Below are 14,186 nucleotides of genomic sequence, written 5' to 3'. Positions count from 1 at the left end.
GTTTTCCCTGAAATGGGGCTTCTAGAAGCACTCAAACCTCTGCTGACAGTAAAATGAAAGGCCCAAAGAAACTTCTGAGTTAAAAAATGTTTATTTACTCGGAGATTTTTCTATTCAACAACTGTACAAGGCTCAGAAAATTGGGCACAACAAAACAAATGTCCTAAACAGTGATTACATCCTCGGGGCTTGGTCCTGTACAGCATGTACCTTCTTGTCAGAAGACTGAGTATGAAGGCTGAAGGAAGTGCCTGGCTTTGGGTTTGGGGGGTGCCATGATCCCCAGCCTTCCAGCAGCTCCTTGTGTGGCACCGACGCTGTAGGACACTGAGCTGCTGCCAGAAGCGGCTGGAGCCTTGGAGCCAAATGGCTTTTTGGTCCTTCGGTGCTTGCTGCAAAACAAAGACAAGCCAGAGCTGTGTCAGATACCTGCTGGATGGCCCCTTTCGGCACCCTGCTGTGCCTGCACCGGCACCACACCACCGCATTTAACACAACACTGAGCTTTCAGTCTCAAACCTTACTAATTTTTGACACCCGCGGCTGAGAGAGCACCTTTGAGATGCAAATCGAGGGTGGCTGCCGCTCTGGCATTTGCCTACGGGCAGGGAGCAGCCACAAGACACTGAGCCAACCCAACTCCTCTTAACCCCCTTAGATAGTTTACTTGAGGTGACACTTCAAGGTCAACGCCACTTAATGGCCAGTACTGGATCAGCTGGGATGGAGACAATGGTGAGAGCGAAGCCCTCAGAGCTGGGAGCTGCTGTTAACTACAATAACGAGCGGACAGAGGAAAACCGGGAGACATCCTCGGAGAGGACACGGTGAGCTCATTAAGGAGGTCACCCAGGGTGATGAGGAACACAGCCTCGAAGCAGCGAGCTGTGAGTGGTTACTGCACCAATAACCCCGCTACAATCTGTAATAGTTAGATGACTCTTCAGGTCAGAGTTTTGGAGAGCCCCTCAGTACCACCTAGAGCTCCTCCTCCAACCACCCAGAACTCTCCCAACCGAAGGACACTACCATTTCTGTCCCATGCAGACTGCTTGCACCCATTGAGAGAATCATCCCAGAAAGGCAAGGCCCAGGTTGTGCCTACAGCAGCTCTTTGGTACCTCAGTTTTCTCCCTCCCATACCAAACCAGGGGAAATCTCCAGGCTGAGGGACCAGGTAACTTCCACTCCATTCCTTTTTGCACAGGGCAAGCTGTGAGCTCAGCAAACCTCTAAAAGGTGTGGCTATAAAATCCAAGCAGTAACTTTTTGCTCACCATTTTTCATGTCCCCCCCACCCTGTTTTCTAAAGAGGGTTTGGGGAGGGCAGAGCTGTTCCAACCATTTCTCCTTTCCCATTGCATCCCTTTCAGCACCCATTAACCAGCATGGGTTTGGAGCACTGACCTCCAAACTGCTACAGTTTGCTACCAGACATGAACTTCTAAAACAAGGACATGGAGTCCCAAGGATGAAACCCACCCTGGCTGTCCTCACCCCATGACAGTTTGGTGGTGGATCTGCCCTAGAAGCTCAAGACCAGGCAGCCTCCTGGATCCAAACCTTATGCTCTTGACAGAAATACTCTGCCTTGTACAGTGCAGAGGGAGAAAATTAATGAGGGACTGGGGACTGAAGGAGAAATCCTCCATCAAGTCCTCAAAGTTTTAAATCTTGTGTTCCCAAGCACAGAATTCAGTCAGCTGCTACTAAAGGTTGTGGCAGCACACCGAGGTTGAGCATCGCTGCTGAGTTTGTGGCAGCTGAGGGTGAGAAATGGAGGACACTCGTTCAATGTCCTTCCTCACCAGGAGCTCTGCAACAGAAAATGTCAGGGAAGCAAAGTGGAGCAGTTGTTAGCAGAGAGCTAGAGAATTTTTAGGCCCTTCTGAAAGGCCATGCAGTAGGACACCAGTGTGGTTTGGGACCATCAGCATGCCGGTCTGGAGGACGTTACAAGGGACCCTGAGCAACGTACCCTCTGGGGCGGAACTGCTGGCTGCCACCATAACTGGTCTTTTTCCTCTTGGATTCTCTGAGGTTTGGTGGCCTTTTCCTTTTCCTTCTTTGGTTTGCATTATTGGAAAAGTAGCTGGAAGTTGTAACCCCATCTTCAGCCTCCTCATCGCTCTCAGGGGTGTCCTGGCTTCCTGTGGCCGTGTCCACGCTGGGGCAGGGAGCGTCTTCTGCAGACAGACAGAGTTAAGGCTAAGGAAAGCAAGATGCTGCCTGGGCCAGTCACAGCTGTCAGCAGCTGTGCCAACAGGTCTGTCATAGTATCATAGTATCATTCAGGGTTGGAAGGGACCACAAGGATCATCTAGTTCCAACCCCCCTGCCACAGGCAGGGACACCCCACACTAGATCAGGCTGGCCAGAGCCTCATCCAGCCTGGTCTTAAACACCCCCAGGGATGGGGCCTCAACCACCTCCCTGGACAACCCATTCCAGGGCTTCACCACTCTCATGGTGAAGAACCTCCTCCTCACATCTAGCCTGAATCTCCCCACCTCCAGCTTCATTCCATTCCCCCTAGTCCTATCACTACCTGAGATCCTGAGAACTCCCTCCCCAGCCTTCCTGTAGGCCCCCTTCAGATACTGGAAGGCCACAATTAGGTCACCTCGGAGCCTTCTCTTCTCCAGACTGAACAGCCCCAACTCCTTCAGTCTGTCCTCATAGGAGAGGTGCTCCAGCCCTCTGATCATCCTTGTGGCCCTTCTCTGGACACATTCCAGCACCTCCACATCCCTGCTCAGAACCTCCTTTGGCCTGCCTTCATCCTGGTGATGCTCCAGACTGGGATAAAGGTGGCTGGTAGGTGGGTGTGAAGCAAGGACAGAGGCATTTTGGGTTTCACAGAATCACAGAATGGTTTGGGTTGGAAAGGACCTTAAAGATCATCCAGCTCCACCCCCCTGCCATGGGCAGGGACACCTTCCACGAGACCAGGTTGCTCAAGGCCCCACCCAGCCTGACTTTGAACACCTCTAGGGAGGGGGGCATCTACAACCTCCCTGAGCAACCTGTCCAGTGTCTCACCACCCTCACTGTGAAGAATTTCTCCCTGCTGTCTCATGGCATAAAGAACACTGGCCAGAGCCTGATCTTCTCCAGCTTGGCTTCTTGTCTAAACTCTTTAGGTACCATGGGGCTTTCTGCCATTACACCTTCCTTCTATCAGCTGGAAGGAGCTATGGAATGGACTACAAACACTGGAGTCAACCATGGCACTTGTTCACAAACACCACGAAATGGTGAAAGGATCAGAGGGCTGAGAGCTCCTTCTCAGTGATGATCAAGGACATGGTTCTCTGCACAGGCAGTGCAATAAAATCCTTCCAGTCAGGTTTTCAGCCATGAGTTTATACCCAGGGCAGTTTCTGAGAGCAACATGGACCACTCCAAAAGCACAGCCCCAGGGCCTGATCTAGGAGCCATGCTGCTCTGATCCCAGCAGAGGTGGCCTGCTGTGTTCAGGGGAGGGTCAGCCACTGGTCTCCACGCTGAGTTCATCTCTGAACTCAGCACAGGCTTTGTAAAACAGCAGCCTGAGCTGGCTCTGAGGGTTCCTCACATCTGAGCAAGAGCTACTCAAGGGAGACCTGCACTTGCTGCCCTCAGTTACAATGACAAATGAAAAGCAGCAGTTGCTGGTTCTCTGCCTGGCCAAATGCACCCCATTGTGGGAAAATATTCAGGAGGTCCAAAATCTTTACTCTTGAGGTCAGAATTCTCATTCTAACTAAGAGCATTCCATAAATCCCACTCACTCATGGGGGCAGAGCATTCTGCTTTGTCCTCCTTTTCCTGTTTTGGCCTTTGAAAGAGATGGTGAATTCGCCAAGTAAGAAGATACTTCTTCACTGTGAGGGTGGAGAGAGCCTGGCCCAGGTTGCCCAGAGAGGGAGAAGATGCCTCATGCCTGGTCAGGTCAGGTTGTTTGGGACTCTTAGCAACCTGCTCTGGTGGCAGATGTCCCTGCTGACTGCAGGGGGTTGGACTGGATGAGTTTGAAAGGTCTCTTCCCACCCATAGCATTCTGTGACTCTCTGATAGCAGAGAGCTTTGTGTGTTCTGAAAATGTGCAGTTACCCAAATCATTAAATTACCATTGGGGCAATTACTGAAGTACAAGAATTAGTTCTTTGTATTGAAAACCAGGTAAGTTCTGAGTGAAGCCTCTGGCAGAGGGGGAGGGAAGGGCACTGAAGAGGAAAGCAGAGGTTCAGGTACAAAACAGACCGAAGCATACCTGGTGTGGTCCACTCTGAGTACTTCTCCATCACTTTAATTATCTCTGCACCATATTTTTCCAGTTTGTCTTCTGTGACCCCATCAATCTGCAGTAAAACCTCCACATCTGAGGACAGGGTCTCTGTGAAGTGACACAATGCCAATCAGACAGGGCAAAAGAAATGGAGTTTTTTTTGGGGGGGGGGCGGGGGAGGAGAGGTCGTGGGGCAGCGTTGTGGAGGCCCTTTCCTGCCACCCTGGGCACCAAAAGCCACAGCCTGCTGCCAAGGAGCAGGAGGCTGACATCACCTGCTATTTTCTTCAGAGTTGAAGTACTGAAGATGTTGAAGTAGTGCACATCAAAGACCTTCCCAAGTGTTTTGCAGGTGTCTGTAAGTTCCCCGAGGCACTTTTTGACCATCTCCTCCCGCTGGGACATCTTTGCCATGGAAGCTCTCTGCTTTCTGATGTCACTGGCACTTTCTGTCTCGTGGAACTCCACCTGTTGAAAGAACCTCATCAAATAAGGGGCTGGAAATGCTGGAACAGCTTGCCCAGAAATGTGGTTGAGGCCCCAACCCTGGAGACATTCAAGGTCAAACTCAACGGGGCCTTGAACACCCTGATCTAGTTGGAGATGTCCCCTGCTGAGTGCAGGGGGGTTGGAGAAGATGACCTTGGAGGGTCCCTTCCAACCCAATGCATTCTGTGAATAGCAGCTGTCAGGAGAGCCTCTGCAGAGCCATCCTTAGAAGATTGGTCAATAACAGTGAAGGAAATCAGAAGTGCTCTTTGATGGCCAAAAAGCCCCAACCCATTTATCCACTCTTTACATGATTTGTTCTTCCAGGCTACTCAGCCTCTCCTAAGCTGCTTCTGCAAAGATCTGGCAGAGTGCACACAGCTCAGAGAGAACATCCTGAGAACCCAGGTCACAGAGGTCACTAGGCCTGGTGCTGAGGGCTTTGCTCTTCTCCAAATAGCACTAATGCAGAGGAGGCAGTTCTGGAACAGGTTCCATGACCTTCTCAAAGTGCATTTTCCATCAGAGCTCCCCAATGACTGGGGGAAAGAAAATAGAGCAGAAAATGCAGGAGAAGGTGGTGCTGGTTCCTTTCTGTCTTAGCTTTTTCTGTGGTGGTCATAGCTTTCCTCTCCTGTCAAGCTGGAATTAGATGGAGGGAGGGAGGGAGAAGAGAAGGGTTTAATCCTCTCAAGTCCTCTCTAGCTCAGCTTTTGCCTCACAACACAACTGTGAGGTTGAGGTATGTTGCTCAGGGAGGCTGAGGATGCCCCCTCCCTGGAGGTGTTCAAGGCCAGGTAGGATGAGGCCCTGAGCAACCTGGGTTAGTGGAAGGTGTCCTTGCCCATGGCATGGGAATTGGAACCAAATGATCTTCAGGGTCCCTTCCAACCCAAACCATTCTAGGATTATTACAGTGCTGGGCTGGAAATCATGCTGGTTGGATTCTGTTCCCTGTATCTCCTAAAGATTATTTCCTGCACTTCAGCTGGTAGGGAAATGATGTTTGAGCTCTCCTAGGCTATCTGCTGTGTGAAAGCTGTAGCATGTGGCTTAAAGCAATAAGAAAATAAAGTGTTACACACCTGCAGTGCTCCATCTAGCACAGCCTGAGCTCTCTCTCCTAGGGTCACATAGGCCACTGCCTGGTCATTAGCTGTGATGTACAAATCTTCATCCAGGATCTTGTCCAAGACCAGTTTTCTGAAAAGCCTCTCACCATTATGCCTGGAGTAGGCAGCTCCCTTCCCAAATATTCCAGACTGAATCTTGGCACTGGTTTTACCTGTGAAGCAGAAACCAGAGTTAGCCTGCCATCAGAAATCAACCACCAGCCAACCTCATGAGCTTCAACAAGAGCAAGTGCAGGGTCCTGCATCTGGGTGGAGGCAATCCCAGACACAAATTCAGGCTGGGCAGTGACTGGCTGGAAAGCAGCCCAGAGGAGAGAGACTTGGGGGTGCTGGTGGAGGAGAAGCTCAACAGGAGCTCTCAATGTGCACTTGCAGCCTGGAAAGCCAATCAGATCCTGGGCTGCATCAGGAGAAGTATGGCCAGCAGGTCAAGGGAGGTGATTCTCCCCCTCTGCTCAGCTCTGGTGAGACCTCACCTGGAGTACTGCCTCCAGTTCTGGAGCCCCTATTCCAAGAGGGATGTGGAGGTGCTGGAAGGTGTCCAGAGAAGGGCCATGAGGATGATCAGAGGGCTGGAGCTGCTCTGCTATGAGGGCAGACTGAAGGAGTTGGGGCTGTTCAGTCTGGAGAAGAGAAGGCTCTGAGGTGACCTAATTGTGGCCTTCCAGTATCTGAAGGGGGCCTACAAGAAGGCTGGGGAGGGACTGCTCAGGATCTCAGGTAGTTGTAGGACTAGGGGGAATGGAATGAAGCTGGAGGTGGGGAGATTCAGGCTGGAGGTGAGGAGGAGGTTCTTCCCCATGAGAGTGGTGAAGCCCTGGAATAGGTTGTCCAGGGAGGTGGTTGAGGCCCCATCCCTGGAGGTGTTTAAGGCCAGGCTGGATGAGGCTCTGGCCAGGCTGATCTAGTGTGGGGTGTCCCTGCCTGTGGCAGGGGAGTTGGACCTAGATGATCCTTGTGGTCCCTTCCAGCCCTGACTGATACTATGATACTAAATCCCACCTACCTGTGTCCTTACAGACCTGTAGGGGATTCCCAAGGGTATTCCTCATAAAAATCCCCTCCCATTTAAGCACCAGAAGCTCCAAGCACCACCAGAAAATTCATATTGTCACTGTAACAACCTGACAAGGCCAGGTTGGACGAGGCCTTCAGCAACCTGGTCTAGAGGAGGGGGTCCCTGCCCATAGCAGATGTTGGAACTGGATGATCTCTAAAGTCCCTGCCAGCCCAAACCACTCTCTGAATCTAGGAAATGGGTAAAAGCTTTGGCTGGTCTTGAGTATTTTGCACCATCTACCACCAAGAGATTCCTGGAAAGAATCTTGCCAAATAAATCTTTAAGACCACTTCTGGTGCTGCACAGAGCTCCTGGTACTTGGTCAGGAATTTGTGCACCACCTGAAGTTGAGGAGAAACTTTGGTGTGGGGGTGCTGGAGGCCTGCAGCAGGCTGCCCAGAGAGGTTGTGGAATCTCCTTCTCTGGAAAGATTCCAACCCCCCCTGGCCATTGCCATCCTGGGCAGGCTGCTGTGGGTGCCCCTGTTTCAGCAGCAGGGTGGGACTGGATGATCTCCAGAGGTCCCTTCCAACCCCCACCACACTGGGATTCTGTGGAGGTGATGTCAGTGTTGTTTGTGGAAGCACTTACCCAGGAAGATGTCCACCATCATGTTCAGTGTGTACCTCCCAGACCCCGTGTGTTTCCTCCCGTTCCCTCGTCCTTGCCCGCAGTGCTCCTGCACAAACCTGACGATGCTCTTCACCTCCTCTGTTACATTCCTTGATCTGTAATCCTGTTAGGATAGACTGGATTAGGAAACAGCCTTCTGTGGTTGTGCCCTGGCCCAAACTTAGAATAAACTTTATTTAGAATAAACCTTTATTTAGAATAAACCAAACCAGGTTGGAAGAGACCTTCAAGATCATCATGTCCAACCCATCAACCAATCCAACCCACCCAAACAGCTAACCCATGGCACCAAGCACCCCATCAAGTCTCCTTCTGAACACCTCCAATGACAGCGACTCCACCACCTCCATGGGCAGCCCATTCCAATGGGCAATCACTCTCTCTGTATAGAACTTCTTCCTAACATCCAACCTGAACCTCCCCTGGCGCAGCCTGAGACTGTGTCCTCTTGTTCTGGTACTGGCTGCCTGGGAGAAGAGACCAACCACTGCCTGTCTACAACCTCCCTTCAGGTAGTTGTAGAGAGTGATAAGGTCACCCCTGAGTCTCCTCTTCTCCAGGCTAAGCAACCCCAGCTCCCTCAGCCTCTCCTCATAGGGCTTGTGTTCCAAACCCCTCACCAACTTTGTTGCTCTTCTCTGGACTCGTTCCAGCAAGTCAACCTCCTTCCTAAACCGAGGGGCCCAGAACTGGACACAGTACTCAAGCTGTGGCCTAACCAGTGCAGTATACAGGGGCAGAATGACCTCCCTGCTCCTGCTGGCCACACTGTTCCTGATGCAGGCCAGGATGCCAGCCTTGGTTTTCATCACTGAGCTTTTTCCAGTCCTGAACTCCTCTTGTTCCCAGCAGAGGAGCAGGGGTTTTCTAAGTGAGGGTGCCTACAGTGGGTTTGGTAGCACTCTGGAACCTGCAGCCACACCCCACCCTGATGTGAATAATCTGTGCACTGCCTAGAGTGAGCTGCAGGATTGCTGGGTGAATGGTGGCAATGAAGGTAAATCGTTTGGAAAGCATCCTGCTGAAGCTACCCTTCCAGCATTCATGAGGAGGGGACTGGCCTGGGTGTGCTTCATTCCAGTCCAAATCTCTTACAATCACAGCTACAGAGATTAAACAGGACTGAGAAGCAGCAGCAGGTATAAACTGATCTGGTTGGAGAGACCACTCCCTGTTTGCTTCATCTGCTCTACCTTCTCTGCTGCTCCTGCTCATGCCACTCATTGCTTCAAGCCTTGATGCACAAACCCTAATCTTGGGGCCACCTCAAGCAGCCTTCATCCCTTCACGTGGCAGCACAGAGCTGAGAAGATCAGAACAGGCAATGGAAGGGATTTCCCCAGGGCCATTCATGGGGACCTTACAGTAGCTCCTGCCTCCTGGAAGCTCCAAAACCCAGAAAGTCCACACTGAGGGACATTCCTGCACCTCACTAGCCCTGCTCTGACAGAAACTGGAGCATCTTAACACTGTCTGTATAGTTCTGCTCTAGGTTAAACTCTGGGAACATGGCTTAGCAGTGGACTTGGCAGTGTTAATGGTTGGACTGGATGATCCCAGGTTGGACTTGATTCTCCCAGGCAACCAGCACCAGGACAAGAGGACACAGTATCAAGCTGTGCCAGGGGAAATTTAGGCTGGAGGTGAGGAGAAAGTTCTTCCCAGAGAGAGTTGTTAGCCATTGGAATGTGCTGCCCAGGGAGGTGGTGCAGTCCCCATCCCTGGAGGTGTTGAAGAGGGGACTGGAGGTGGCACTTGGTGCCATGGTTTAGTCAGGAGGTGTTGAGTGACAGGTTGGACTTGATGACCTTTGAGGTCTCTTCCAACCTTGGTGATTCTGTGATCTTAAAAAGCCTTTTCCAGCCCAACCAATTCTGTGAGTCCATGAAAGAATTCAGCATCACAAACCCACAGGGCACCTTGCTTGTCCTCTCCATTTGCCTCCCCAGATGCCATGGAACCCTTAGTTTAATGCAGTTAAATGCAAAGTCATTTTGATAACCATCAATAAGAGCTTTGAGATGATTTTTTTTGGTACCTTCTTCCTACTGCAGTTATCACAGATGACCTCTGGGTGATCTTTGCAGAAGGTGGGATTAAAGTTTGTTTCCCCAAAGTAGGCCAAAAGCTGGATCCTCCTGCAGTCCACCACGTTCTCACAGTAGTGAACCATGCTGTAGAGGTTGTTGAAGTGGGTCTGTCTGCTGTGACTGTTCCCATCTTTCTCCACTGAAATGCAACAAATTCACCTGCAGTTGTGAAGTCTGCACTGCCAGGGGTTGAGACCAGAGGGACAACATGCAACAGGCTCCTGGGCTTCAAAATAGGTAGGGTTAGGGTAGGACTGACCATGGGCAGATTTTACCTCTACAGTTTGATAGAGGGAATGGGGGGGGGGGGAATGATGATGGGGATGGGGAAGGGGGGAAATGATGATGGGGATGGGGAAGGGGGGAAATGATGATGGGGATGGGGAAGGGGGGAAATGATGATGGGGATGGGGAAGGGGGGAAATGATGATGGGGATGGGGAAGGGGGGAAATGATGATGGGGATGGGGAAGGGGGGAAATGATGATGGGGATGGGGAAGGGGGGAAATGATGATGGGGATGGGGAAGGGGGGAAATGATGATGGGGATGGGGAAGGGGGGAAATGATGATGGGGATGGGGAAGGGGGGGAATGATGATGGGGATGGGGAAGGGGGGGAATGATGATGGGGATGGGGAAGGGGGGAAATGATGATGGGGATGGGGAAGGGGGGAAATGATGATGGGGATGGGGAAGGGGGGGAAAATTATGATGATGATGGGGAAGGGGGGGAAAAATGATGATGATGGGGAAGGGGGGGAAAAATGATGAGGATGATGGGGAAGGGGGGGAAAATGATGAGGATGATGGGGAAGGGGGGGAAAAATGATGAGGATGATGGGGAAGGGGGGGAAAAATTATGAGGATGATGGGGAAGGAGGGGAATGAGACTAGGATAAGAATCAAGAGATTGATGTGTGAAGCAAACTATTTTGGACTAAAACTATGTGCCCCAAGTCTGAAATGACAGAGAACCATTGAGGTGCAGCTCTGTCACCTCTGCAGTCTCACACTATCTGTGGCACTTCCAGGTCTAACCAAAACAAGGGCCAGTGGTGACTCTAGGACCGCCCCCATTAGGTTACAGCCAGGAGAACTCACTCATTATTAACCTTCTGAGCCTGGTGACATCACTGTAGCTGTAGAAGAGCAGGCAGTGGGACATCTCCCCATCTCTGCCAGCCCTGCCAGACTCCTGGTAGTAGCCCTCTATGGACTTGGGAAGGGAAGCGTGGATCACGTAGCGCACGTCAGGCTTGTCAATTCCCATTCCAAAGGCAATGGTGGCACATATAACCTGGGAAGGAAAGCATCCAGGGTTATGGAAGCTATTCCTGCACCACAAGCAGCTGTGATGGAGGGGACAGAGCTGTGCAGAGCCCACAATTTCAGCTGTGACCCTGCAGGAAGAGCACAAAGCAGCAAAAGCACCCCTTCCTTTGGGAGAGCTGCTCCAGAGCAAGGGAGCACTCTGGATGTGAGTCTCAATGTACAGCTGAGCAGGGTGTGTCAAGCTGTTTCAGAAGCCTGGTGCTGCTCAGTTCCTTCCTCCTGGGGTACCATGCCCTGGTGCAGTGCTGCAGCCTTTGATCTGTAAGTCCCACCATGAGGAGATGGTTTGTGTCCTGTGGCAGATCCAAGGGCATCTTCCAAAGGCTCAGCAAGAACTAAAGGGTGGGGGGCAAGAGGATGGGGCCAGACTCTTCTCAGTGGTGCCCAGTGACAGGATGAGGGACATTGGGCACAGACTGGAACCCAGGAGGTTCTCCCATGAGAGTAAACTTCTCTGGTGTGAGGATGCTGGACGAGGCTGCCCAGAGAGGTTGTGGAATCTCCTCTGGAGAGCTTCCAAACCCACCTGGCCATTGTGATCCTGGACAAGCTGCTGTGGGTGCCCTGCTTTAGCAAGGAGGTTGGACTGGGTGATCTCCAGAGGTCCCTTCCAACCCCACCAGGCTGGGGATTTGGGGATCTGTTTGGTTTAGTCCTACAGCCATTTGGGAGCAACACAACACAACTTTGCTTTCAGTTCCTGGAACAAGAGGGCTCAAAATGCTCTGAATTCTGTTCTCTATTCTCATACCTGACATCCTTCTTGATTAATCCACTTCTTCTGCACCAGATCTCTGTTGGAGTCAGTGAGGCCAGCATGGTAGGCAAGGGCAGCCAGACCTTCCTTCTGCAGGATAGCTGCTGTTGTGTCACACTCATGACGTGAGAGGCAGTAAATTATCCCAGAGTCATCTGCAAAGACAGAAAAGAAAAGGCTGCTACATGTCAGAACCAAACCAAACCAAACCCCAACTCAAACCCAGTGCCACAGCTTCAGTCCCTTTCCCTTGCTTAGCAGCCAGACCTGGCAATTCCAGCAGGGAGAGGCTGGGAAGCAAAAACTGACTGCTTGAGTAATTTGATTAACATCAGATGGTTTTGTTAGCTTCTCCTCACCCAATTTGCTGTGGTTTTGGGGAGGTGGAAGCAAGAAGTTTTCCTGCTCTGCAATCTTAGGATCTAAAATACATGAGTCAAGAAGTGCATGAATCAAGAGCCAGAGTGGTTTAGTTGATGATAGGTGAGGTTACAGCACTGAGAAGCTCTGAAGGGAGCTTGGTGCAGTCAGCTTCCAGCAGCAGGAGCTGCAGGGCTCCAAAAGTGAGCCTGGAAAGGTAAGAATCTCTGATGATATCATCAAGGGGAGCCACTATGATACTATGATAGATCAGGAGATGACAGAATTAAACAATTAAGGCATTAGATGACCTTTATACTCTGAAGACACAATGCTAAAAGGTCTGGCAAGCTCCAGGACAATTACTCCAGAGCCTGAGCATCATTTAGTTCTCCATCTGCTTCCCACTCTCAACACCACCATTTTGTCTCCAATATGTTCTTCTTGTAAATCACAGAATCCCAGGCTGGTTTGGGTGGGAAGGGACCTTCAAAGCTCACCCAGTCCAACCCCCCTGCAGGGACAGCTGCAACTACAGCAGGTTGCTCAGAGCCCCAACCAACCTGACCTGCAGTGGCTCCAGGGATAGGGCAGCTCCCAGCTCTCTGGGCAGCATGCTGCCTGTATGTAAGTGTATCAGTGGCTTGCAGGAAGACACAAATTGGGGTTTTTTAGAGCATCCCAGAAGCTTTTCCTGCCTAAGAACAAATGCCTGCATGCCCTGCTGCTCTGGACTCACGTGGGTGATACTTTTTGATCCATTCCAAGCAATCCATTGCCACCTTCTTTGGCTTCTTGGGCAGCACATCATATTTCAAGTTATGCCTGTTGAAGCTCATTGTAAACCTAGAAGAGGACAGTTCATGGGTTCTGATCAGCTTTTTGGGTTCAGTGCTTCCTTCCAACAAGCTCCAGTATTGTCTGGAATGTCTCAAACTGCTTCTTGTCCTGCACAACCTGCCAAAGGAGTTACTGCTCCATGGAGTAGTGACACTGCCCTCATTTTGGGGCCAAAACTCCTGCCTTTTTCCTGTGGCTGTGGAAAAACCAAAGCTCCAAGATTTGCTTGTCAATTGCCCTGGTGAACACTGGCATCCACACCTGACTGATGACATCTGCACCACACAGCATCACCTCCCTCCTTAAGCCCCATTCCTAAAAGAAGAAATTCCTCAAGACTGAGGCTTTCCTGTTCCCATCATGTAAAGTGGAATGACTACAAGCCAGGCCCAGTGGTGGGTGCCTCATTGTCTCTGGTCCTGCCAGTGCCAGTTAAAACACTTCCAGCTCCTGCCTGTCTCCAGGGGTCTCCTGAAAAGCCCTAAATCCAACTTGGACATTTTATCAGCCACAAGAGCTTCTGATGTTATTTTGTATTAAGCAGCTTCCTCCATCATGCCAGGAAGAGCTGAGCAACTGTTATTCTCCTTCCTTTAACACTTCTCAGCCAGCTCACACTAACCCCACACACACCTCCTTGCCCCACCAGGCACAGCTGATTATTTCAGACGGGCCTGGAACGCTCTCCTCGCTCAAGCGATTTCTCCCCTCAGAATTTCTGTGGCCCAAAGGAACTGTGGAACCTGCTGAGCAACTTACACTTGTGGCTTTAGCATCTCCAGCTGGTTCTGGATGTCCTTCTGCACCCTGGGGTTGGCAGTGGCTGTCAGAGCCATCATGGGGACAGAGCGGAACTTCTTGCGGAGGACGTTCAGCCGCTTGTAGTCGGGTCGGAAATCGTGGCCCCACTGGGTGAGGAACGACATTCAGCTGAGGAAGAAGCTCCAGCCAAGCCTTTGGCCACCTTGAACACCAAATTCAGGTCCTTACCTGGCTGACACAGTGGGCCTCATCGATGACAAAACGTTCCAGGAGCTTCCTGTCATAGAGGTTTTCCAGGGCTGACATCAGCCTGCTGCTGGCACAGACCTGGAGACACGTCCACCGGCAGCGTTAGAAAGTGAACGACAGAGCCAAGGGTCACCCCCACCTAAGGACACCACCACCACTGTCCTGTACAGCAGAGTTCAGCAGGAGTGCACAGGTAAAGCCTGCAGCACAG

The 14,186-nt window shown here is 51.3% G+C and overlaps 1 protein-coding gene across 1 annotated transcript in view; it reads right to left on the bottom strand.

Annotated features, from left to right (window-relative positions):
- Positions 1 to 87: 87 nt before the first annotated feature.
- BLM (BLM RecQ like helicase) overlaps positions 88 to 14,186 on the bottom strand; it is a 31,519-nt gene continuing 17,420 nt past the window's right edge. The window contains exons 10-21 of the mRNA XM_068143622.1: positions 13,955 to 14,053; positions 13,724 to 13,872; positions 12,864 to 12,970; positions 11,759 to 11,919; positions 10,777 to 10,972; positions 9,624 to 9,814; positions 7,544 to 7,688; positions 5,845 to 6,044; positions 4,546 to 4,738; positions 4,256 to 4,378; positions 1,979 to 2,186; positions 88 to 392 (exon numbers count right to left, since the gene is read on the bottom strand). Of these exons, the coding sequence (XP_067999723.1) occupies positions 218 to 392; positions 1,979 to 2,186; positions 4,256 to 4,378; positions 4,546 to 4,738; positions 5,845 to 6,044; positions 7,544 to 7,688; positions 9,624 to 9,814; positions 10,777 to 10,972; positions 11,759 to 11,919; positions 12,864 to 12,970; positions 13,724 to 13,872; positions 13,955 to 14,053 (1,947 nt within the window). The 3' untranslated portion in view covers positions 88 to 217. The remainder of the gene's footprint in view (positions 393 to 1,978; positions 2,187 to 4,255; positions 4,379 to 4,545; positions 4,739 to 5,844; positions 6,045 to 7,543; positions 7,689 to 9,623; positions 9,815 to 10,776; positions 10,973 to 11,758; positions 11,920 to 12,863; positions 12,971 to 13,723; positions 13,873 to 13,954; positions 14,054 to 14,186) is intronic.

The sequence above is a fragment of the Melanerpes formicivorus genome, unplaced genomic scaffold (genome assembly GCF_026170545.1).
Source record: "Melanerpes formicivorus ecotype bairdi unplaced genomic scaffold, bMelFor1.0.p_v2 SCAF_10, whole genome shotgun sequence".
Lineage (NCBI taxonomy): Eukaryota > Metazoa > Chordata > Aves > Piciformes > Picidae > Melanerpes > Melanerpes formicivorus.
The sequence above is the reverse complement of the archived record's forward strand: the minus strand, read 5'-3'. Positions and strand labels throughout refer to the sequence as shown.